This window comes from Poecile atricapillus, chromosome 31 (assembly GCF_030490865.1).
Source record: "Poecile atricapillus isolate bPoeAtr1 chromosome 31, bPoeAtr1.hap1, whole genome shotgun sequence".
NCBI lineage: Eukaryota > Metazoa > Chordata > Aves > Passeriformes > Paridae > Poecile > Poecile atricapillus.
Window position 1 is genome coordinate 3,357,840 of NC_081279.1, and position 25,189 is coordinate 3,383,028.

Sequence of the window (25,189 nt, forward strand, 5' to 3'; positions counted from 1 at the left end):
ACCCAGCTCCAAAAAACCACAAAATCCCCATTATTCAACCCAAAAACCCAGCCCCAAAAACCACAAAATCCCCGTTATTCAACCCAAAAACCCAGCCCCAAAAAACCACAAAATCCCCGTTATTCAACCCAAAAACCCAGCCCCAAAAAACCACAAAATCCCCGTTATTCAACCCAAAAACCCAGCCCCAAAAAACCACAAAATCCCCGTTATTCAACCCAAAAACCCAGCCCCAAAAAACCACAAAATCCCCGTTATTCAACCCAAAAACCCAGCCCCAAAAAACCACAAAATCCCAATTATTCAACCCAAAAACCCAGCCCCAAAAAACCACAAAATCCCCGTTATTCAACCCAAAAACCCAGCAATAAAAACAGGCATGAAATCCAAAAACCCAGCCTCAAAAAACCACAAAATCCCCGTTATTCAACCCAAAATCTCATCCCCAAACCCCGTTAGTCACGGCAGGCGCGAGGGATCCGCCGGATGACCCCAAAATCGGCTGAAATTGCCCCAAAATTGCTCCCCTGGAGAAGCAAAAAACCCCCCAAAGTCAGGGACACCCCAATAAAGGCAGAGCGAAGATGAAGGAGCTGCCCTCAACTCCGGATTTGGGGAAAATTTGGGGGATTTTGGGAACATTTGGGGGGATTTGGGGAATTTTGGGAACATTTGGGGCATTTGGGGGGATTTGGGAGGATTTGGGGAACATTTGGGGGGATTTGGGAGGATTTGGGGAACATTTGGGAGATTTGGGGAATATTTGGGGAAAATTTGGGGTATTTGGGGAACATTTGGGGGGATTTGGGGAACATTTGGGGAAAATTTGGGAACATTTGGGGGGATTTGGGGGGATTTTGGGGAATTTTGGGAACATTTGGGGCATTTGGGGGGATTTGGGAGGATTTGGGGAACATTTGGGAGATTTGGGGAATATTTGGGGAAAATTTGGGGTATTTGGGGAACATTTGGGGGATTTGGGGAACATTTGGGGGGATTTGGGGGAATTTGGGAGGATTTGGGGAACATTTTGGGATTTGGGGAACATCTGGGGTGATTAGGGGGGATTTGGGGGAATTTTGGGAACATTTTGGGGCATTTGGGGAACATTTGTAGAACATCTGGGGGGATTTGGGGAACATTTGGGGCATTTGGGGAACATTTGGGGCATTTGGGGAACATTTGTAGAACATCTGGGGGGATTTGGGGGATTTGGGGAACATTTTGGGGAACATTTGGGGAATATTTGGGGAACATTTGGGAGGATTTGGGGGAATTTTGGGAACATTTGTAGAACATCTGGGGGGATTTGGGGAACATTTGGGGGATTTGGGGAACATTTTGGGGAACATTTGGGGAATATTTGGGGGATTTGGGGAACATTTGGGGAACATTTGGGGGGATTTGGGGGGATTTTGGGAACATTTTGGGATTTGGGGAACATTTGGGGGGATTTGGGGAACATTTGGGGGGATTTGGGAGGATTTGGGGAACATTTTGGGGGATTTGGGGAATATTTGGGGAAAATTTCGGGTATTTGGGGAACATTTGGGGGATTTGGGGAACATTTGGGGGGATTTGGGGGGATTTGGGGAATATTTGGGGAAAATTTGGGGGGATTTGGGGAATATTTGGGGGATTTGGGGAATATTTGGGGGTATTTGGGGAACATTTGGGGGTATTTGGGGAACATTTGGGGAAATTTTGGGAACATTTGGGGGGATTTGGGGGGATTTGGGGGAATTTTGGGAACATTTGGGGCATTTGGGGGGATTTGGGAGGATTTGGGGAACATTTGGGGGGATTTGGGGAATATTTGGGGAAAATTTGGGGGATTTGGGGAACATTTGGGGGGATTTGGGGGAATTTTGGGAACATTTGGGGGAATTTTGGGAGCATTTGGGGGGATTTGGGAGGATTTGGGGAAAATTTGGGGGATTTGGGGAACATTTGAGGAACATTTTGGGATCTGGGGAACATTTTAGGATTTGGGGGGGATTTGGGGAACACTTGGGGGATTTGGGGAACATTTGGGGGGATTTCGGGAACATTTGGGGGGATTTGGGGGAATTTGGGGGAATTTTGGGAACATTTGGGGCATTTGGGGGGATTTGGGAGGATTTGGGGAACATTTGGGGGGATTTTGGGAACATTTGGGGGGATTTGGGGGGAAAATTTGGGAGATTTGGGGAACATTTTGGGATTTGGGGAACATCTGGGGTGATTTGGGGGGATTTGGGAGGATTTGGGGGAATTTTGGGAACATTTTGGGGCATTTGGGGAACATTTGTAGAATATCTGGAGGGATTTGGGGAACATTTGGGGGATTTGGGGAACATTTTGGGGAACATTTGGGGAATATTTGGGGAGATTTGGGGAACATTTGGGGAAAAATTGGGGGATTTGGGGAACATTTTTGAATTTTGGGGGATTTGAGGAACATTTGGGGGGATTTGGGGAACTTTTGGGGGATTTGGGGGGATTTGGAGAGATTTTGGGAATATTTGGGGGGATTTGGGGGAGATTTTGGGGAATTTTGGGAACATTTGGGGCATTTGGGGGGATTTGGGAGGATTTGAGGAACATTTGGGGGGATTTGGGGAATATTTGGGGAAAATTTGGGGTATTTGGGGAACATTTGGGGGGATTTTGGGAACATCTGGGGGGCATTTGGGGGGATTTGGGGAATATTTGGGGAAAATTTGGGGGGATTTGGGGAATATTTGGGGGATTTGGGGAATATTTGGGGGTATTTGGGGAACATTTGGGGGTATTTGGGGAACATTTGGGGAAAATTTGGGAACATTTGGGGGGATTTGGGGGGATTTTGGGGAATTTTGGGAACATTTGAGGGGATTTGGGGAACATTTGGGAGATTTGGGGAACATTTGGGGGGATTTGGGGAATATTTGGGGAAAATTTGGGGGATTTGGGGAACATTTGGGGGGATTTTGGGAACATTTGGGGGATTTTGCGAACATTTGGGGGGATTTGGGAGGATTTGGGGGAATTTTGGGAACATTTTGGGGCATTTGGGGAACATTTGTAGAACATCTGGGGGGATTTGGGGAACATTTGGGGGATTTGGGGAACATTTTGGGGAACATTTGGGGAATATTTGGGGGATTTGGGGAACATTTGGGGGAAAATTGGGGGATTTGGGGAACATTGAGAGGATTTGGGGGGATTTGTGGAACATTTGGGGAATTTGGGGAACATTTGGGGGGATTTGGGGGATTTTGGGAACATTGGGGAACATTTGAGGAGATTTGGGGAACATTTGGGGGGATTTGGGAGGATTTGGGGAACATTTGGGGGATTTGGGGAACATTTGGGGGGATTTGGGGGATTTGGAGAACATTTTGAGGGGATTTGGGGAACATTTTGGGAGGATTTTGTGAACATTTTGAGAGGATTTTGGGAACATTTTGGGAGGATTTGGGTAACACTTGGGAGAACATTTTGTGAGGATTTTGGGAACATTTTGTGAGGATTTTGGGAACATTTTGTGAGGATTTGGGTAACACTTGGGGGAACATTTTGTGAGGATTTTGGGAACATTTTGGGAGGATTTGGGTAACACTTGGGCGAACATTTTGTGAGGATTTTGTGAACATTTTGTGAGGATTTTGGGAACATTTTGTGACGATTTTGTGAACATTTTGTGACGATTTTGGGAACATTTTAGGTGTTTTTGGGGCTCCTTGGGCCCCCCTCAGCTGAGGGCGGCCCCGACCTTCCCAAGATGGCGTCGCGCCCGTGCCGGGCCCTTCCCCAAATGGCGCCGCCGCCTTTTCCGGTCCTCCCAGAGATGGCGCCGGCTCCATTTCCCATCCTTCCCAAACCAGCAGCCTCATCATTTCCTCTCCTTACCGGGAAGCCACAAGATCATTTCCCATCCCCTGAGGGCGACGATATTTTTTTCCGGTCCTTCCCAAGATGGCGAAGCAAACATTTCCTCTCCTCCCAAATATCGTTGCTTACGGTGTTCTGGGCACATCTGTGAGGATTCGTGGCACGTTCGGGAGTTTTGGGCATATTTGGGTTTGTTTTTATAACATTTTAAAGGCGATTTAGGGGCAAAGTTCAGCCCCCTCCCCGACCTCCCTAAAATGGCGGCGCCGTTGCCACTCCCTCCCTAAAATGGCGGCCGGGCCGTTCCCGCCCTTTTTCCGCCGCGGCCACTTCCGGTTCCTCTCCCCTCACGCCGCTCCCTCACGAAATGGCGGCGGCCGAGTCGTTCCTCGCCTTCAACCCCGCGGCTCGGTCCGGCCTCTCCGCCGGCTCCCGGCGCCGCTCCCGCGGGCCCCGCAACCGCAAGAAGGGCTGGAAGCGCTGGAGCGGCCCCGAGGCGCAGCTGGGCCGGGAAATCGGCGATTTCTTGGAGGATGTGGGGCTGCAGGAGCGAGCGGCGGGGTGAGGAAAGGGTCGTGAGGGGCTTTAGGGGGGAATCGTGAGGGAGCTCCCAGGGGTTCTGGGGGTGCCGGAGCTCCCCGAGGGTCTCGCAGGGGATTTGAGAGGGGAAGGGGAAGCTCTGAGGGAGTTTTGGGGATTGTGAGGTTTATGAGGGTCTCTGCTTTTCGTGGGGAATCTTTTGCAGGGGTTTGATCTCTGAGCAGCCCAACGAGGGCCTTTTCTTCCTGGACACGGGAAAAACCCGCAAAGGTGAGGGCGAGCTTCTGGTTTTTTTCCCTAAATTCGAGCTCTCCAAGGATTTTGGGATGCTCTGACCTCCTCGAACCTCCTCAGGCCGGCGACCCAAGAAACCCCCACAGAAACCCCTGCACGTAGACCTGGTTCTTCAGCCCCTCTCCAAAGTGCCTCCCCCAAAAAAGTGAGTCTGGGGGTGCTTTTGGGGCTCTATTTCTCTAAAAAACTGATTCAGGGGAGAGTTTTGGGTGGGTTTTTCCTCAATTTCCCTCTCAGGAACCCTTCCTGTATTTTGAGGAGTTTTTGAGGGGTTGTGAGGGGTGGTTGAGGGGTCATGAGAGGGTTTTGGGGGGTTGTGGAGGGTTTTTGAAGGGTTTTGGGGGGTTCTGAGGGGGTTTTGGGGGGTTCTGAGGGGATTTTGGGGGGTCATGGAGGGTTTTTGAAGGATTTTGGGGGGTCCTGAGGAGGTTTTGGGGGTCGTGAGGAGGTTTTGGGGGATGCTGGGGGGTTTTGGGGGGCTTTGAGGGGTTTTTGGGGGGTTGCAAGGGGTGGTTGAAGGGTCACGAGGGGGTTTTGGGGGTTCTGAGGAGGTTTTGGGGGGTTGTGGAGGGTTTTTGTGTGTTCTGAGGGGGTTTTGGGGGGTTGTGGAGGGTTTTTGGGGGATCCTGGAGGGTTTTAGGGGGTCCCTGGGAGGTTTTGGGGGTTCTGAGGGAGTTTTGGGGGGTTCTGAGGGGATTTTGGGGGGTTGTGGAGGGTTTTTGAAGGATTTTGGGGGATTCTGAGGGAGTTTTGGGGGTCATGAGGAGGTTTTGGGGGATGCTGGGGGGTTTTGGGGGGCTTTGAGGGGTTTTTGGGGGGTTGAAAGGGGTTTTGGGGGTATGAGGGGGTTTTGGGGGATTGTGGAGGGTTTTGGGGGGTCCTGAGGAGGTTTTGGGGGGTTCTGAGGGGGTTTGGGGGGATCCTGGAGGGTTTTGGGGGGCTTTGAGGGTTTTTTGGGGGGTTGCAAGGGGTGGTTGAGGGGTCATGAGGGGGTTTTGGGGAGCTGTGGAGGGTTTTTGAAGGGTTTAGAGAGGTTCTGAGGGGGTTTTGGGAGGGGTCCTGAGCAGGTTTTGGGGGATCCTGCAGGGTTTTGGGGGGTTCTGAGGGGGTTTTGGGGGGTTGTGGAGGGTTTTTGGGGGATCCTGGAGGGTTTTAGGGGGTCCCTGGAAGGTTTTGGGGATTCTGAGGGAGTTTTGGGGGGTTCTGAGGGGATTTTGGGGGATCATGGAGGGTTTTTGAAGGATTTTGGGGGGTCCTGAGGAGGTTTTGGGGGTCGTGAGGAGGTTTTGGGGGATGCTGGGGGGTTTTGGGGGGCTTTGAGGGGTTTTTGGGGGGTTGCAAGGGGTGGTTGAAGGGTCACGAGGGGGTTTTGGGGGTTCTGAGGAGGTTTTGGGGGGTTGTGGAAGATTTTTGAAGGGTCCCGAGGGGTTTTGGGGGGTTCTGAAGGGGTTTTGGGGGATTGTGGAGGGTTGTGAAGGGTTTTGGGGGGTCCTGAGGAGGTTTTGGGGGTCGTGAGGGAGTTTTGGGGGGTTCTGAGGGGGTTTTGGGGGATTCTAGAGGGTTTTTGGGGGTTCTGGTTGGGTTTTGAGGGGTTGTCAAGGGTTTTTGAAGGGTCCTGAGGGAGTTTTGGGGGTCCTGAGGGGGTTTTGGGGGGTTCTGAGGGGATTTTGGGGGATCATGGAGGGTTTTTGAAGGGTTTTGGGGGGTTCTGAGGGGGTTTTGGGAGGTCTTGAGGGGGTTTTGGGGGGTCGTGGAGGGTTTTTGAAGGGTTTTGGGGGGTCCTGAGGAGGTTTTGGGGGTCGTGAGGAGGTTTTGGGGGATGCTGGGGGGTTTTGGGGGGCTTTGAGGGGTTTTTGGAGGGGTTGCAAGGGGTGGTTGAAGGGTCACAAGGGGGTTTTGGGGGTTCTGAGGAGGTTTTGGGGGGTTGTGGAAGATTTTTGAAGGGTCCCGAGGGGTTTTGGGGGGTTCTGAAGGGGTTTTGGGGGATTGTGGAGGGTTGTGAAGGGTTTTGGGGGGTCCTGAGGAGGTTTTGGGGGTCGTGAGGGAGTTTTGGGGGGTTCTGAGGGGGTTTTGGGGGATCCTAGAGGGTTTTGGGGGTTCTGGGGGGGTTTTGAGGGGTTGTCAAGGGTTTTTGAAGGGTCCTGAGGGAGTTTTGCGGGTCCTGAGGGGGTTTTGGGAGGTTCTGAGGGGATTTTGGGGGATTGTGGAGGGTTTTTGAAGGGTTTTGGGGGTTCTGAGGGGGTTTTGGGGGGTTGTGGAGGGATTTTGAAGGATTTTGGGGGGGCCTGAGGAGGTTTTGGGGGTCGTGAGGAGGTTTTGGGGGATGCTGGGGGGTTTTGGGGGGCTTTGAGGGGTTTTTGGGGGGTTGCAAGGGGTGGTTGAAGGGTCACGAGGGGGTTTTGGGGGGTTCTGAAGGGGTTTTGGGGGAACCTGGAGGATTTTTGGGGGCTTTGAGGGGTTTTTGGGGGGTTGAAAGGGGTTTTGGGGGTTCTGAGGGGGTTTTGGGGGGTTGTGGAGGGTTTTTGAAGGGTTCTGAGGGGTTTTGGGGGGTTCTGAAGGGGTTTTGGGGGATTGTGAAGGGTTGTGAAGGGTTTTGGGGGGTCCTGAGGAGGTTTTGGGGGTCGTGAGGGAGTTTTGGGGGGTTCTGAGGGGGCTTTGGGGGATCCTGGAGGGTTTTTGGGGGCTTTGAGGGGGTGCAAGGGGTGGATGAGGGGTTTTGGGGGGTTGTGGAGGGTTTTTGAAGGGTTTAGGAAGGTTCTGAGGGAGTTTTGGGGGGTCCTGAGGGGGTTTTGGGGGATCCTAGAGGGTTTTTGGGGGTTCTGGTGGGGTTTTGAGGGGTTGTCAAGGGTTTTTGAAGGGTCCTGAGGGGGTTTTGTGGGGTTCTCAGGGGGTTCTGGGGGGTTCTGGGGGATACTGAGGGGGTTTTGGGGAGTTGTGGAGGGTTTTTGAAGGCTTTTGGGGGGTTCTGATGGTGTTTTGTGGGGTTGTGGAGGGTTTTTGAAGGGTTTAGGGAGGTTTTGGGGGATTCTGAGAGAGTTTTGGGGGGTCCTGAGGAGGCTTTGGGGGATGCTGGGGGGTTTTGGGGGCTTTGAGGGGTTTTTGGGGGGTTGCAAGGGGTGGTTGAGGGGTCACGAGGGGGTTTTGGGGGGTTCTGAAGGGGTTTTGGGGGAACCTGGAGGATTTTTGAGGGCTTTGAGGGGTTTTTGGGGGGTTGAAAGGGGTTTTGGGGGTTCTGAGGGAGTTTTGGGGGGGTTGTGAAGGGTTTTTGAAGGGTTCTGAGGGATTTTGTGGGGTTCTGAGGGGGTTTTAGGAGGTTGTGGAGAGTTTTTGAAGGGTTTTGGGGGTTCTGAGGGGGTTTTGGGGGGTCCTGAAGTGCTTTGGGAGGGGTTTTGGGAGCTCCTGAGGGATATTTTGGGGTGGGGTCTCATTTCTGGGGGTCCCTTCCCGCAGCATCTGCGCCCACCAGACCCCGAACGGGCGGAAGGAGAAGCGGCGCCGGGAGTTTTGGGAGAAAAAAGCGGAAAAAGGGATTTTCCCTCGGGGGGAGCGGCGGCTCCGGGCCCGGCTCAGCCGGGGGGTGACCCCCACCCATGAAAAACCCCCCGAATTGGGGCGCTCAGACCCCCAGAGGGGCTTCTACGACATCTGGGGCGAGCAGAGTGAGTCTGGGGGGAAATTTGGGAGCAATTCTGATGGATTTGGGGGCGGGAAGAAGGATTTTAATGATCTTGGATAAATTTGGGAGGGATTTTGGGGGGTTCTTTTTGGGGTGGGGGAGGTTTGGGGGGGTTAAAGGTATTTTTTAGGGGTGGGGGGATTTTGGGGAGCCCCTCCCTGAGCTCTCTGTGCTCCCCCCAGACCCTCTGGACGCCCCCCTGGCTGGGCAGGACCCCTGGTACCTCCAACAGACCAAGAAGCTGCGAGTTCAGGTTGGGACCCCCCCAAAACCCACCCTGGGACCCTTCAAAAACTCTCCACAATCCCCCAAAACCCTTCAAAAACCCCCCAAAACCCCCTCAGGACCCCCCAAAACCCTCCAAAAACCCTCCATGACCCCCCAAGACTCCCTCAGAACCCCCCAAAACCCTTCAAAAACTTTCCTGAATCCCCCAAAACCCCCTCAGAACCCCACAAAACCTTCCAAAACCTTCAACAACCCCCCAAAACCCCTCAGAAACCCCCAAAACCTTCAACAACCCCCCCAAACCCCTCAGAAACCCCCAAAACCTCCCAAAACCTTCAACAACCCCCCCAAACCCCTCAGAAACCCCCAAAACCTCCCAAAACCCTTCAAAAACCCTCCACAACCCCCCAAAAACCCCTTGGGACCCCTCAACCACCCCTTGCAACCCCCCAAAAACCCCTCAAAGCCCCCAGAAATCCTCCAGGATCCCCCAAAACCCCCTCAGGACCCCCCAAAACCCCCTCAGGACCCCCAGAACCCCCTCAGGACCCTTCAAAAATCCTCCACAACCCCCCAAAACCCCCCTCAGAACCCCCCAAAACCCTTCAAAAACTTTCCTCAATCCCCCAAAACCCCCTCAGAACCCCCCAAAACCCTTCAAAAACCCTCTACAACCCCCCAAAACCCCCTCAGAACCTCCCAAAAACCCTCCAGGATCCCCCAAATCCCCCTCAGAACCCCCCAAAACCCCTCAGGACCCTTCAAAAACCCTCCACAACCCCCCAAAAACCCCCTCAGAACCCCCCAAAACCTCCCAAAACCCTTCAAAAACCGTCCACAACTCCCCAAAACCCCTCAACCACCCCTTGCAACCCCCCAAAAACCCCTCAAAGCCCCCCTAAAACCTCCAGGATTCCCCGAAACTCCCTCAGAACCCCCCAAAACCCCCTCAGGACCCCCAGAACCCCCTCAGGACCCTTCGAAAACCCTCCACAACCACCCAAAAACCCCCTCAGAACCCCCCAAAACCCTTCAAAAATCCTCCACAACCCCCCAAAACCCCCTCAGAACCCCCCAAAACCCCTCAGGACCCTTCAAAAACCCTCCACAACTCCCCAAAAACCCCTCAACCACTCCTTGCAACCCCCCAAAACCCCCTCAAAGCCCCCCAAAACCCTCCAGGATTCCCCAAAACCTTCTCAGAACCCCCCAAAACCTCCCAAAACCCTTCAAAAACCTTCAACAACCCCCCAAAAACCCCTCAAAGCCCCCCAAAAACCCTCCAGGATCCCCCAAAACTCCCTCAGAACCCCCAAAACCCTTCAAAACCCTCCACAACCCCCCCAAAACCCCCTCAGAACCCCCCAAAACCCCTCAGGACCCTTCAAAAACCCTCCACAACCCCCCAAAAACCCCTCAGAACCCCCCAAAATCTCCCAAACCCCTTCAAAAACCTTCAACAACCCCCCAAAAACCCCTCAAAGCCTCCCAAAAACCCTCCAGGATCCCCCAAAACCTCCTCAGAACCCCCCAAAACCCTTCAAAAACCCTCCACAACCCCCCAAAATCCCCTCAGAACCCCCCAAAACCCTTCAAAACCCCTCCACAACCCCCCAAAAAACCCCTCAGAACCCCCCAAAACCCTTCAAAAACCCTCCACAACCCCCCAAAACCCCCTCAGAACCCCCCAAAACCCTTCAAAACCCCTCCACAACCCCCCAAAAAACCCCTCAGAACCCCCCAAAACCCTTCAAAAACCCTCCACAACCCCCCAAAACCCCCCCTGGGACCCCCCCAAATCCCCTGGGTGCCCCCTCCCCAAATCAGGGTCCTCATTTTGGGGGTCCCCCCCCCGTTTTCCCCAGCGTCCCCCCCGGCTCCAGGTGCGGCCGTCGCCCCTTCCCCCCGTGGAGGTCATCGGCCAGGGGGGCTCCTACAACCCCCCCTTCCAGGCCCACCAGGTGGGGGTCTTGGGGGGTCTTGAGGGGGTTTTGGGGGGTCCTGAGGGGGTTTTGGGGGTCTGAGGAGGTTTTGGGGGGTCCTGAAAGGGTTTTGGGGGGTCGTGAGGGGGTTTGGGAGGTCCTGAGGGGATTTTGGGGGGTCCTGGGGGATTGGGAGGGGTTTTTGGGGGGTCCTGAAAGGGTTTGGGAGGGGTTTTGGGGGTCCTGGGGGGTTTTTTGGGGGGTCCTGGTGGGTTTTGGGGTGAGCCCGTGCCCCTCTGTTCCCAGGATTTGCTGCTGCGGGCGCTGGAGGTGGAGACGAGGAGGAGGAGGGAGGAGGAGAAGGTGGAGCGGAGGCTGAAGGTCACCGAGGAGCCGCCCTCGGAGGTGGGAGCTCGGGAATTCCGGAGCTGGGCCTGGAATTTGGGATCTGGGCTGGGAATTTGGGATCTGGGCTCGGGAATTCCGGAGCTGGGCCCGGAATTTGGGATCTGGGCTCGGGAATTCCGGAGCTGGGCCCGGGATTTGGGATCTGGGCTCGGGAATTCCGGAGCTGGGCCCGGAATTTGGGATCTGGGCTCGGGAATTCCGGAGCTGGGCCCGGGATTTGGGATCTGGGCTCGGGAATTCCGGAGCTGGGCCCGGGAATTCCGGAGCTGGGCCCGGGATTTGGGATCTGGGCTCGGGAATTCCGGAGCTGGGCCCGGAATTTGGGATCTGGGCTCGGGAATTCCGGAGCTGGGCCCGGAATGTGGGATCTGGGCTCCAAAATCCGGGATCTGAGCCTGGAATTTGGGATCTGGGCTCGGAATTTGGGGTCTGGGCTCCAAAATCTGGGATCTGGGCTCCAAAATCTGGGATCTGAGCCTGGAATTTGGGATCTGAGCTCTGGAATTTGGGATCTGAGCCCGGGATTTGGGATCTGAGCTCTGGAATTTGGGATCTGGAATTCAGAATTTGGGATCTGAGCCCGGGATTTGGGATCTGAGCTTGGAATTTGGGATCTGAGCCCGGAATTTGGGATCTGAGCTCTGGAATTTGGGATCTGAGCTTGGGATTTGGGATCTGAGCCCGGGATTTGGGATCTGAGCTCTGGAATTTGGGATCTGAGCTCTGGAATTTGGGATCTGAGCTCTGGAATTTGGGATCTGAGCCCGGAATTTGGGATCTGAGCTTGGGATTTGGGATCTGAGCCCGGGATTTGGGATCTGAGCTCTGGAATTTGGGATCTGAGCTCTGGAATTTGGGATCTGAGCTCTGGAATTTGGGATCTGAGCCCAGGATTTGGGATCTGAGCTCTGGAATTTGGGATCTGAGCCCGGAATTTGGGATCTGAGCTCTGGAATTTGGGATCTGAGCCCGGGATTTGGGATCTGAGCTCTGGAATTTGGGATCTGAGCCCAGAATTCAGGATCTGAGCCTGGAATTTGGGATCTGAGCCCGGAATTTGGGATCTGAGCCCGGAATTTGGGATCTGAGCCCGGGATTTGGGATCTGAGCTCTGGAATTTGGGATCTGAGCTCTGGAATTTGGGATCTGAGCCCAGGATTTGGGATCTGAGCCCAGGATTTGGGATCTGAGCTCTGGAATTTGGGATCTGAGCTCTGGAATTTGGGATCTGAGCTCTGGAATTTGGGATCTGAGCTCTGGAATTTGGGATCTGAGCTCTGGAATTTGGGATCTGAGCTCTGGAATTCGGGGTCCCGCAGGAGGCCGTGCTGCAGGAGCAGCTGCAGGGGCTCCTGGAGGAGGAGGAGGAGGAAGAGGAGGAAGAGGAAGAGCAGCAGGAAAATCGGGATCAGCCCCGGAAACGGCAACAGCCGAGCAGGAAAACGGAGAAACAGCGACGGAAAGAGAAGGAGCAGAGGGAGAAGGTGAGGAATTGGGATTGGGATCGGGATTTGGGATCGGGATTGGGATTGGGGTCAGGGTCAGGATTGGGATCGGGATTTGGGATTGGGATTGGGTTCAGGGTCGGGATTGGGATCAGGATTGGGATCGGGAGTGGGTTCAGGGTCGGGATTGGGATCGGGATTTGGGATCAGGAGTGGGTTCAGGGTCAGGATTGGGGTTGGGGTTGGGATCGGGAGTGGGATCGGGATTTGGGATCGGGAGTGGGTTCAGGGTCAGGATTGGGGTTGGGGTTGGGATTGGGATTGGGGTCAGGATTGGGATCGAGATTTGGATTGGGATTGGGATCGGGATTTGGGATCGGGAGTGGGTTCAGGGTTAGGATTAGGGTTGGGGTTGGGATCAGGATTGGGGTCAGGATTGGGATCAGGATCAGGATTGGGATCGGGATTGGGATCAGAGCTGGGATCAGGGTCAGGATTGGGCTTGGGTTTGGGATCGGGGTTGGGATTGGGGTCAGGATGGGGATTTGGATCAGGATCGGGATTGGGGTTAGGATCAGGATTGGGGTTGAGATTGGGATGGGATTGGGGTCGAGATTGGGATCAGGATTTGGGGTCGGGATTGGGTTCAGGGTCGGGATTGGGGTTGGGATCGGGATTGGGGTCAGGATTGGGATCGGGATCGGGATTGGGGTCAGGATTGGGGTCAGGGTTGGGATCAGGGTTGGGATCAGGATTTGGATCAGGATTGGGATTGGGATAGGGGTTGGGATGGGGATTTGGATCAGGATCAGGACCAGGATTGGGATTGGGATTGAGATCAGGATCAGGGTCAGGATTGGGGTTGGGATCGGGATCAGGATTGGGATCAGGATTGGGATCAGGATTTGGATCAGGATTGGGATTGAGATCGGGGTTGGGATCGGGATTTGGATCAGGATCAGGATCAGGATTGGGATTGAGACCGGGATCGGGGTTGGGATGGGGATTTGGATCAGGATCAGGATTGGGATCGAGATTGGGATCGGGGTCAGGATTGGGGTTGGGGTTGGGATCAGGATTGGGATTGAGACTGGGATCAGGGTTAGGATTGAGACTGAGATTGGGATCGGGATCAGGGATTGGGATTGGGATCGGGGTTGGGATGAGGATTGAGACTGGGATCAGGGTTAGGATTGAGACTGAGATTGGGATCGGGATCAGGATTTGGGATTGGGATTGGGGTTGGGATCAGGGTTAGGATCAGGATCGAGATTGGGATTGAGGTCAGAGAAGTCTGGAGCAGGATTGGGGCGTTTGGGAGGTGGGATGGGATCCATGGGAAGGGATCGGTGATCCCTGGGTGCTCCCTGAGGGGTTTTGGGGTGGATCCCTGGGATTTTGGGGTGGATCCCTGGGATTTTGGGATGGATCACAATGATTTAACCCCTCCCAGGCCGGGCTGCGGGCACGGGAGCGCGTGGCAGTCCTGAGGCTGCAGGGGCTGTTCCGGCTGCGGGCGCTGCAGCACCGGGAGCAGGAGCTGCGGCTGGGTGGATCCCTGGGATTTTGGGGTGGATCCCTGGGATTTTGGGGTGGATCCCTGGGATTTTGGGGTGGATCCCTGGGATTTTGGGGTAGATCACAGGGATTTAACCCCTCCCAGGCCGGGCTGCGGGCACGGGAGCGCGTGGCAGCTCTGAGGCTGCAGGGGCTGTTCCGGCTGCGGGCGCTGCGCCGGGCGCTGCAGCACCGGGAGCAGGAGCTGTGCCTGGGTGGATCCCTGGGGATTTTGGGGTGGATCCCTGGGATTTTGGGGTGGATCCCTGAGATTTTGGGGTGGATCACAGGGGTTTTCACCCCTCCCAGGCCGGGCTGCGGGCACGGGAGCGCGTGGCAGTGCTGAGGCTGCAGGGGCTGTTCCGGCTGCGGGCGCTGCAGCACCGGGAGCAGGAGCTGCAGCTGGGTGGATCCCTGGGATTTTGGGGTGGATCCCTGGGATTTTGGGATGGATCCCTGTGATTTAACCCCTCCCAGGCCGGGCTGCGGGCACGGGAGCGCGTGGCAGTGCTGAGGCTGCAGGGGCTGTTCCGGCTGCGGGCGCTGCAGCACCGGGAGCAGGAGCTGCAGCTGGGTGGATCCCTGGGATTTTGGGGTGGATCCCTGGGATTTTGGGATGGATCCCTGTGATTTAACCCCTCCCAGGCCGGGCTGCGGGCACGGGAGCGCGTGGCAGTGCTGAGGCTGCAGGGGCTGTTCCGGCTGCGGGCGCTGCAGCACCGGGAGCAGGAGCTGCAGCTGGGTGGATCCCTGAGGGATTTTGGGGTAGATCCCTGGGATTTTGGGGTAGATTCCTGTGATTTAACCCCTCCCAGGCCGGGCTGCGGGCACGGGAGCGCGTGGCAGTCCTGAGGCTGCAGGGGCTGTTCCGGCTGCGGGCGCTGCGCCGGGCGCTGCAGCACCGGGAGCAGGAGCTGCGGCTGGGTGGATCCCTGGGATTTTGGGGTGGATCCCTGAGATTTTGGGGTGGATCCCAGGGATTTTGGGATGGATCACAATGATTTAACCCCTCCCAGGCCGGGCTGCGGGCACGGGAGCGCGTGGCAGTGCTGAGGCTGCAGGGGCTGTTCCGGTTGCGGGCGCTGCGCCGGGCGCTGCAGCACCGGGAGCAGGAGCTGCGGCTGGGTGGATCCCTGGGGATTTTGGGGTGGATCCCTGGGATTTTGGGGTAGATCACAATGATTTAACCCCTCCCAGGCCGGGCTGCGGGCACGGGAGCGCGTGGCAGTGCTGAGGCTGCAGGGGCTGTTCCGGCTGCGGGCGCTGCGCCGGGCGCTGCAGCAGCGGGAGCAGGAGCTGCGGCTGGGTGGATCCCTGGGATTTTGGGGTGGATCCCTGAGATTTTGGGGTGGATCCCAGGGATTTTGGGATGGATCACAATGATTTAACCCCTCCCAGGCCGGGCTGCGGGCACGGGAGCGCGTGGCAGTGCTGAGGCTGCAGGGGCTGTTCCGGTTGCGGGCGCTGCGCCGGGCGCTGCAGCACCGGGAGCAGGAGCTGCGGCTGGGTGGATCCCTGGGGATTTTGGGGTGGATCCCTGGGATTTTGGGGTAGATCACAATGATTTAACCCCTCCCAGGCCGGGCTGCGGGCACGGGAGCGCGTGGCAGTGCTGAGGCTGCAGGGGCTGTTCCGGCTGCGGGCGCTGCGCCGGGCGCTGCAGCAGCGGGAGCAGGAGCTGCGGCGCCGGCGGCTGCTCCGGGCGCGGCTGCGGGAAATGAAGGAGAGAGCCCCAAAACGGCTCGGGAGGATCCGGTGAGGAAACGGGAAAATGGGAAATGGGAATGGAAATGGGGAAAGTGGGGATTGGGAATGGGGAAATGGGGATTGGGAAATGGGGATTGGGAAATGGGGATTGGGAATGGGGAAATGGGGGAATGGGGATTGGTGAAATGGGGGAATGGGGATTGGGAATGGGGATTTGGGGGAAATGGGGAATGGGAATGGGAAATGGGGATTGGGGATTGGGAAATGGGATTGGGAAATGGGGATTTGGGAAATGGGGTTTGGGAATGGGGGAATGGGGAAATGGGGATTTGGGAATGGGAAATGGGGATTGGGAATGGGAAATGGGGAATGGGGATTGTGGGGAAATGGGGAAAATGGGGATTGGGAATGGGGATTGGGAAATGGGGAATTGGGAAATGGGGATTTGGAATGGGGAAATGGGGATTGGGAAATGGGGATTTGGGGATTGGGAAATGAGGATTGGGGAATGGGAAATGGGGATTGGGAAATGGGGATTGGGGATTGGGAATGGGGAAACGGGGATTGGGAATTGGGGATTGGGAAATGGGGATTGGGGAAAGAAATGAGGATTTGGGGAATGGGGATTGGGAATGGGAAATGGGGATTGGGAAATGGGGATTGGGGAGGGGAAAATGGGGATTGGGAAATTGGATTGGGGAAAGAATTGGGGATTTGGGAAATGGGGATTGGGAAATGGGGAATTGGGAAATGGGGATTTGGAATGGGGAAATGGGGATTGGAAATGGGGATTTGGGATTGGGGGAAATGGGAAAGGGAAATGGGGATTGGGGATTTGGGGAAATGGGGATTGGGAATGGGAAATTGAGATTTGGGGGAAATGGGGATTGGGGAGGGGAAAATGGGGATTGGGAAATGGGGATTGGGGATTTGGGGAGGGGAAATGGGAATTGGGAAATGGGGATTGGGGGGAAATGGGGATTGGGAAATGGGGATTTGGGGGAAATGGGGATTGGGGAATGGGAAATGGGGATTGGGGATTGGGAAATGGGGAATGGGAATGGGGGAATGGGGATTGGGAATGGGAAATGGGATTGGGAAGTGGGGATTTGGGAAATGGGGTTTGGGAATGGGGGAATGGGGATTGGGAAATGGGGATTGGGGAAAGAAATGGGGATTTGGGGAATGGGGATTGGGAATGGGAAATTGGGATTTGGGGGAAATGGGGATTGGGGAGGGGAAAATGGGGATTGGGAATGGGGAATGGGGAATGGGGATTGGGGATTGGGAATGGGGATTTGGGGGAAATGGGGATTGGGGATTGGGAAATGGAGATTGGAAATGGGGATTGGGAATGGGGAAATGGGGGAAATGGGGATTGGGAAATGGGGATTTGGGGAGGGGAAATGGGGATTGGGAAATTGGATTGGGGAAAGAATTGGGGATTTGGGAAATGGGGATTGGGAAATGGGGAATTGGGAAATGGGGATTTGGAATGGGGAAATGGGGATTGGAAATGGGGATTTGGGATTGGGGGAAATGGGAAAGGGAAATGGGGATTGAGAAATGGGGATTGGGGATTAGGAAAGGGAAATGGGGATTGGGGAAATGGGGATTTGGGGGAAATGGGATTGGGGAAGGAAAGGGGGATTTGGGGAATGGGGATTGGGGGGGAAATAGGGATTGGGGATTGGGAAATGGGGATTGTGGGGGAAATAGGGATTGGAAATGGGGATTGGGGGAAATGGGGATTGGGGATTGGGGGGATATGGGGATTGGGAAATGGGGATTGGGGAGGGGAAATGGGGATTTGGGGATTGGGAAAGGGGAATGGGAAATGGGGATTGGGGGAAATGGGGTTGGGGGGATTGGGGATTGGGAAGGCCAATGGGGATTGGGGAATGGGATATGGGGATTGAGAAATCTGGATTGGGGAATGGAGAATGGGGATTGGGAAATGGGGATTGGGGAATGGGGATTGGAAATGGGGATTTGGGGAATGGGGATTTGGGGAGGGGAAATAGGGATTGGGAAATGGAGATTGGGGCTTTGGGGGAAATGGGGATTGGAAATGGGGATTGTGGGGAAATGGGAACTGGAGGAGGGAAATGGGGACTGGGGATTTGGGGATTGGGGAAATGGGGATTGGAAATGGGGATTTGGGGAAATGGGAAATAGGGATTGGGAAATGGAGATTGGGGCTTTGGGGGAAATGGGGATTGTGGGGAAATGGGAACTGGAGGAGGGAAATGGGGACTGGGGATTTGGGGAAAATGGGGATTTGAAGATTGGGAAATGGGGATTGGGGGGAAGTGGGAATTGGGAATGGGGATTGGAAATGAGGATTTGGGGAATGGGGATTGTGGGGAGGGGAAATGGGGATTGGGAAATGGAGATTGGGAAATGGGGATTGGGGGGAAATGGGAACTGGAGGAGGGAAATGGGGTTTGGGGGGAAAATGGGGATTGGGAAGGGAAATGGAATTTTGGGAAAGGAAATGGGGATTTGTGTGGGGCAAAGGAAAGGATTTAGGGGTGAAGAAGAAGAATTTAGAGGGAAATAAAGGAGATTTGAAGGGTGGGAGAGGGGATTTAGGAGGAAAACAGGAATTTGGGGACGGAGCAAACACTGGGTTTGGAAATAATCCCAAATTTTGGGCCATTCCCACCCTTCCTGAGCCATAAAAATTTCAAATTTGGGCCATTCCAGGTACGAGGATCCCGGCCCCGAGGTGCAGCTGAGCGAGGAACTGCCCGAATCCCTCCGGAGCCTCCGGGTGAGCTTCGATTTTGGGGGGAAAAACCCCAAATTTGGGGATTTTGGGGCTTCCAGCAGGCGGTGATGAGAGCCATCCTTGCGCTGTGAGAATTCCCAGAGCTGGGAATGTGAAGGATTTTGGGGAATTCCGGGGTTTTGTCGCGTGGATGAGACCCCGGGAGGAGGCTGAGGCTGCTGGGAGCTCCCAGGGGGGTTTGGGGAAAGTTCTGGAATTTCTGGGGAAAATTCAGCGGGTTTTGGGGAAAATCAGGGAATTTAGGGGGAAAATTTGAAAATTGAGGGGGAAAATCACAATATTTAGGGGAAAAATCACAATATTTAGGGGAAAAATCCCAATATTGGAGAGAAAATCCCAAAATTTAGGGGGAAAATCCCAATTTTTTTGGGAATATCCCAAAATTTAGAGATAAAATCCCAATATTTTGGGAATATCCCAAAATTTAGGGGAAAAATCCCAAAATTTAGGGGGAAAATCCCAATTTTTTTGGGAAAATCCCTAAATTTAGAGCTAAAATCCCAATATTTTTGGGAATAACCCAGAATTTAGAGATAAAATCCCAAAATTTAGTGGGAAAATCTCAAAATTTAGTGGAAAAATCCCAAAATTTAGTGGAAAAATTCCAATTTTTTTTGGAAAATACCCAAATTTAGAGATAAAATCCCAAAATTTAGTGGAAAAATCCCAAAATTTAGTGGGAAAATCCCAAAATTTAGTGGAAAAATCCCAAAATTTAGAGCTAAAATCCCAATTTTCTTGGGAAAATCCCAAAATTTAGTGGAAAAATCCCAATTTTTTGGGGGAATATCCCAAAATTCAGAGCTAAAATCCCAATTTTTTGGGGAATATCCCAAAATTTAGAGATAAAATCCCAAAATTTAGTGGGAAAATCCCAAAATTTAGGGGAAAAATTCCCAAATTTAAAGATAAAATCTCAATTTTTTTGGGAATATCCCAAAATTTAGAGATAAAATCCCAAAATTTAGGGGAAAATCTCAAAATTTAGAGATAAAATCCCAATTTTTTGGGGAATATCCCCAAATTTAGAGCTAAAATGCCAGGTTTTTTTGGAATATCCCAAAATTTAGAGATAAAATCCCAATATTTTGGGAAAATCCCCAAATTTAGAGATAAAATCCCAAAATTTAGGGGAAAAATCCCAAAATTTAGTGGAAAAATCCCAATTTTTTTGGGAATCTCCCCAAATTCAGAGCTCAAATCCCAATTTTTTTGGGAAAATCCCCAAATTCAGAGCTAAAATCCCAATTTTCTTGGGAAAATCCCCAAATTCAGAGCTAAAATCCCAATTTTTTTGGGGAATATCCCCAAATTTAGAGCTAAAATCCCAAAATTTAGTGGAAAATCCCAAAATTTAGGGGAAAAATCCCCAAATTTAGAGATAAAATCCCAATATTTTGGGAATATCCCAAAATTTAGAACTAAAATCCCAATATTTTGGGAATATCCCAAAATTTAGAGATAAAATCCCAAAATTTAGAGATAAAATCCCAATTTTTTGGGGAATATCCCAAAATTTAGAGCTAAAATCCCAATATTTTGGGAATATCCCCAAAATTTAGTGGAAAAATCCTAATTTTTTTGGGACTATCCCAAAATTTAGAGATAAAATCCCAAAATTTAGGGGGAAAACCCCCAAATTTAGAGATAAAATCTCAATATTTTTGGGAATATCCCAGAATTTAGAGATAAAATCCCAAAATTTAGTGGGAAAATCTCAAGATTTAGGTGAAAAATCCCAAAATTTAGGGGGAAATGCCAATATTTAGAGATAAAATCCCAAAATTTAGGGAAAAATCCCCAAATTTAGAGATAAAATCCCAATATTTTGGGAATATCCCAGAATTTAGAGATAAAGTCCCAAAATTTAGTGGGAAAATCCCAAAATTTAGGGGAAAATCCCAATATTGGAGAGGAAATCCCAATATTGGAGGGAAAATCCCAAAATTTAGGGGGAAAATCCCAAAATTTACGGGAAAATCCCAGAATTTAGGGGGAAAATCACAATATTTTGGGGGAAAATCACAATATTTAGGGGAAAATCACAATATTTAGGGGTAAAATCACAATATTTAGGGGTAAAATCCCAATATTTAGGGGTAAAATCCCAATATTAGAGAGAAAATCCCAAAATTTAGAGATAAAATCCCAATATTTAGGGGTAAAATCACAATATTTAGGGGAAAATCCCAATATTTAGGGGGAAAATCACAATATTTAGGGGGAAATCACTATTTAGGGGGAAAATCCCAAAATTTAGGGGAAAATCCCAATATTTAGGGGGAAATCACAATATTTAGGGGGAAAATCATAGTATTTAGGGGAAAATCCCAATATTGGAGAGAAAATCCCAAAATTTAGGGGGAAAATCCCAATATTTAGGGGAAAATCACAATATTTAGGGGGAAAATCCCAAAATTTAGGGGAAAATCCCAATATTGGAGAGAAAATCCCAAAATTTAGGGGGAAAATCACAATATTTAGGGGGAAAATCCCAATATTTAGGGGTAAAATCCCAAAATTTAGTGGGAAAATCCCAAAATTTAGAGGGAAAATCCCAAATTTAGAGCTAAAATCCCAATTTTTTTGGGAATATCCCCAAATTCAGAGCTAAAATCCCAATTCTTTGGGGAATATCCCAAAATTTAGAGATAAAATCCCAAAATTTAGGGGAAAATTCCAAAAATTAGGGGGAAAATTCCAAAATTTAGAGCTAAAATCCCAATTTTTTTTGGGAAAATCCCAAAATTCAGAGATAAAATACCAATTTTTTTTGGAATATCCCCAAATTCAGAGCTAAAATCCCAATTTTTTGGGAAAATCACAGAATTTAGAGCTAAAATCCCAATTTTTTTGGGAATATCCCCAAATTTAGAGCTAAAATCCCAATTTTTTTGGGAATATCCCAAAATTTAGAGATAAAATCCCAAAATTTAGGGAAAAATCCCAAAATTTAGTGGAAAAATCCCAAAATTTAGTGCAAAAATCCCAATTTTTTTTGGAATATCCCCAAATTTAGAGATAAAATCCCAAAATTTAGTGGGAAAATCCCAAAATTTAGTGGAAAAATCCCAAAATTTAGTGGAAAAATTCCAATTTTTTTGGGAATATCCCAAAATTTAGGGGAAAAATCCCAATATTTAGTGGGAAAATCCCAAAATTTAGGGGGAAAATCCCAATATTGGAGAGGAAATCCCAATATTGGAGGGAAAATCCCAATATTTAGGGGAAAATCCCAATATTTAGGGGAAAATCCCAAAATTTAGGGGAAAATCCCAATATTGGAGAGGAAATCCCAATATTGGAGGGAAAATCCCAATATTTAGGGGAAAAGCACAATATTTAGGGGGAAATCCCAATATTTAGGGGGAAATCACAATATTTAGGGGGAAATCCCAATATTTAGGGGGAAATCACAATATTTAGGGGGAAATCACAATATTTAGGGGGAAAATCCCAAAATTTAGGGGAAAATCCCAAAATTTAGAGGGAAAATCCCAATATTGGAGGAAAAATCCCAATATTTAGGGAAAAATCCCAAAATTTAGTGGAAAAATCCCAAAATTTAGTGGAAAAATCCCAATTTTTTTGGGAATATCCCCAAATTTAGAGATAAAATCCCAAAATTTAGTGGAAAAATCCCCAAATTTAGAGATAAAATCCCAATTTTTTTGGCAATATCCCCAAATTCAGAGCTCAAATCCCAATTTTTTTTGGGAATATCCCAAATTCAGAGCTCAAATCCCAATTTTTTTTGGGAATATCCCCAAATTTAGAGATAAAATCCCAAAATTTAGTGGAAAAATCCCCAAATTCAGAGCTAAAATCCCAATTTTTTTGGGAATATCCCCAAATTCAGAGCTCAAATCCCAATTTTTTTTTGGGAATATCCCCAAATTTGCAGCCCGAAGGGAACGTGCTCCGGGATCGCTTCAAGAGCCTCCAGAGGAGGAACATGATCGAGCCAAGGGAGAGAGCAAAGTGAGTGAGAAACGGGATTTGGGGCAAAAAACGGGGATTTGGGGCAAAAAATGGGGATTTGGGGCAAAAAACGGGGATTTGGGGCAAAAAATGGGGATTTGGGGCAAAAAATGGGGATTTGGGGAAAAAAACGGGGATTTGGGGCAAAAAACGGGGATTTGGGGCAAAAAATGGGGATTTGGGGAAAAAAATGGGGATTTGGGGAAAAAAATGGGGATTTGGGGAAAAAAATGGGGATTTGGGGAAAAATCCCAACATTTGGAGGGAAAAAATCACAAAATTTGGAAAAATCCCAAAATTTAGGGGGAAACTTGCAAAATTTAGGGGAAAAAAAACAAAATTTAGGGGAAAAAAACCCAAAATTTAGGGGAAAATTCCAATATTTAGAGGGAAAATCCCAATATTTAGAGGGAAAATCCCAAAATTTAGGGGGAAAATCCCAAAATTTAGGGGGAAAATCCCAGAATTCAGAGGGAAAAATCCAATATTGAAAGGGAAAATCCCAAAATTTAGGGGAAAAAACCCAAAGTTTAGGAGAAAATCCCAATATTTAGAGGGAAAAATCCCAAAATTTGGAGGGAAAAATCCCAAAATTTAGGGGGAAAAAACCAAAATTTAGGGGAAAATTCCAATATTTAGAGGGAAAATCCCAAAATTGGAGAGGAAATCCCAAAATTTAGGGGAAAAATCCCAAAATTTAGGGAAAAAAACCTAAAATTTAGGGGAAAATTCCAATATTTAGAGGGAAAATCCCAAAATTTAAGGGAAAATTCCAATATTTAGAGGGAAAATTCCAATATTAGGGAGAAAATCCCAAAATTTAGAAGGGAAAATCCAATATTTAGAGGGAAAAATCACAAAATTTGGAGAGAAAAGCTCAAAATTTAGGGGGAAAATCCCAAAATTTAGGGGAAAAAAACCAAAATTTAGGGGAAATTCCAATATTTAGAGGGAAAATCCCAAAATTTAGAGGAAAAATTTTGGGGTTTTTGGGCTGTTTTTGGGGTGTTTTTGGGGTGTTTTGGGCTGTTTTTGGGTGTTTTTGGGGTGTTTTTAGGGGTGTTTTTGGGGTGTTTTGGGGTGTTTTTGGGGTGTTTCGGGGTGTTTTGGGGTGTTTTGGGGTGGTTTTGGGCTGTTTTGGGGTTTTTAGGGGTGTTTTTGGGGGTTTTTGGGGTGTTTTTGGGGGTTTTTGGGGTGTTTTGGGGTGTTTTGGGGTGTATTTTGGGGTGTTTTTGGGCTGGTTTTGGGGTGTTTTGGGGTGTTTTTGGGGTGTTTTGGGCTGGTTTTAGGGGTGTTTTTGGGGTGTTTTTGGGGTGTTTTTGGGGTGTTTTGGGGTGTTTTTGGGGTGTTTTGGGGTGGTTTTGGGGTGTTTTGGGCTGGTTTTAGGGGTGTTTTTAGGGGTGTATTTTGGGCTGTTTTTGGGCTGGTTTTGGGCTGTTTTGGGCTGGTTTTGGGGTGTTTTGGGCTGTTTTTGGGATGTTTTTAGGGGTGTTTTTGGGGTGTTTTGGGGTGTTTTTGGGGTGTTTTGGGGTGTTTTTAGGGGTGTTTTTGGGGTGTTTTGGGCTGTTTTTGGGGTGTTTTTAGGGGTGTTTTTGGGGGATTTTGGGGTTTTAAGGGTGTTTTTGGGGTGTTTTTGGGTGGTTTGGGGTGTTTTGGGGGTTTTTGGTGTGTTTTGGGCTGTTTGGGGGTTTTTGGGGTGTTTTGGAGGGTTTTGGGGTGTTTTTGGGGCGTTTTTGGGGGGTTTTTGGGATGTTTTCGGGGTGTTTTTGGGGGGTTTGGGGGTGTTTTTGGGGCATTCTTGGGGTGTTTTTGGGGGGTTTTGGGGTGTTTTGGGAGGGTTTTGGGTGTTTTTGGCGTGTTTTGGGGGTGTTTTTGAGGGTGTTTGGGGGTGGTTTTGGGGTGTTTTGGGGGTTTTTGGTGTGTTTTGGGCTGTTTGGGGGTTTTGGGGTGTTTTGGAGGGTTTGGGGGCATTTTTGGGGGGTTTTGGGAGGGTTTTGGGGATTGTGGGGGGGTTTTGGGGGTGTTTTTGAGGGTCGTTCGGGGGTGGTTTTGGGGTGGTTTTGGGGGTGGTTTTGGGGGTTTTTGGTGTTTTTAGGGGTGTTTTTGGGGGGTGTTTTTGGGATGTTTTGAGATGGTTTGGGGTGGTTTTGGTTGGTTTTGGGGTGTTTTTGGGGTGTTTTTGGGGTGTTTTGGGCTGTTTTTGGGGTGTTTTGGGTTGGTTTTTGGGGTGTTTTGGGGTGTTTTGGGCTGTTTTTGGGCTGGTTTTGGCTGTTTTTTGGGGGTTTTTGGGATGTTTTGGGCTGGTTTTGGGGTGTTTTGGGTGTTTTTGGGGGTTTTGGCTGTTTTTGCGGTGTTTTGGGCTGGTTTTGGGGTGTTTTGGTGTGCTTTTGGGGTGTTTTGGGGTGTTTTGGGCTGTTGTTAGGGGTGTTCTTGGGCTGGTTTTGGGTGTTTTTGGGCTGTTTTTGGGCTGTTTTTGGGCTGTTTTTGGGTGTTTTGGGCTGTTTTGGGCTGTTTTCGGTGTGTTTTGGGCTGTTTTTGGGCTGTTTTGGGCTGGTTTTGGGTGGTTTTGGACTGTTTTGGGCTGTCTTTGGGTGATTTTGTGGTGTTTTGGGCTGTTTTTTGGGCGTTTTTGGTGTGTTTTTGGGGTATTTCGGGCTGTTTTTGGGTGTTTTGGGCAGTTTTTGGGCTGTTTCGGGCTGTTCTGATCCCGTTCCTCCCCAGATTCCGCCGGCGGTACCGGGTGAAATACGTGGAGAAGCGATCCTTCCGCCAAGTGACGTGA

General features: G+C 50.6%; 1 protein-coding gene across 2 annotated transcripts; it reads left to right on the forward strand.

Annotated features, from left to right (window-relative positions):
• The first annotated feature begins 4,181 nt into the window (after positions 1-4,181).
• NOP53 (NOP53 ribosome biogenesis factor) lies at positions 4,182-25,189 on the forward strand. Of its 2 annotated transcripts, XM_058859972.1 has the most exons (12): positions 4,183-4,416; positions 4,601-4,665; positions 4,750-4,834; positions 8,140-8,348; positions 8,548-8,618; positions 10,459-10,554; positions 10,822-10,920; positions 12,243-12,407; positions 15,505-15,680; positions 18,342-18,408; positions 22,331-22,407; positions 25,129-25,189. In XM_058859972.1, exons 1-12 carry the CDS (start codon positions 4,223-4,225, stop codon positions 25,187-25,189), a joined length of 1,365 nt encoding a protein of 454 aa, XP_058715955.1. In that variant the 5' UTR covers positions 4,183-4,222. The 2 variants fall into 2 exon arrangements, with proteins under 2 accessions (XP_058715954.1, XP_058715955.1); XM_058859971.1 differs by lacking the exons at positions 15,505-15,680; positions 18,342-18,408; positions 22,331-22,407; positions 25,129-25,189 and adding an exon at positions 14,032-14,286 and having other exon boundaries at positions 4,182-4,416.

What these genes read in the sequence shown, in the direction of transcription:
- NOP53 (XM_058859972.1), top strand. Translation starts at nt 4,223, where the DNA reads ATGGCGGCGGCCGAGTCGTTCCTCGCCTTCAACCCCGCGGCTCGGTCC. An exon ending in CGACATCTGGGGCGAGCAGA is followed by an intron (nt 8,349 to 8,547) that starts GTGAGTCTGGGG and finishes TGCTCCCCCCAG; the next exon opens with ACCCTCTGGACGCCCCCCTG. An exon ending in CCAAGAAGCTGCGAGTTCAG is followed by an intron (nt 8,619 to 10,458) that starts GTTGGGACCCCC and finishes CGTTTTCCCCAG; the next exon opens with CGTCCCCCCCGGCTCCAGGT.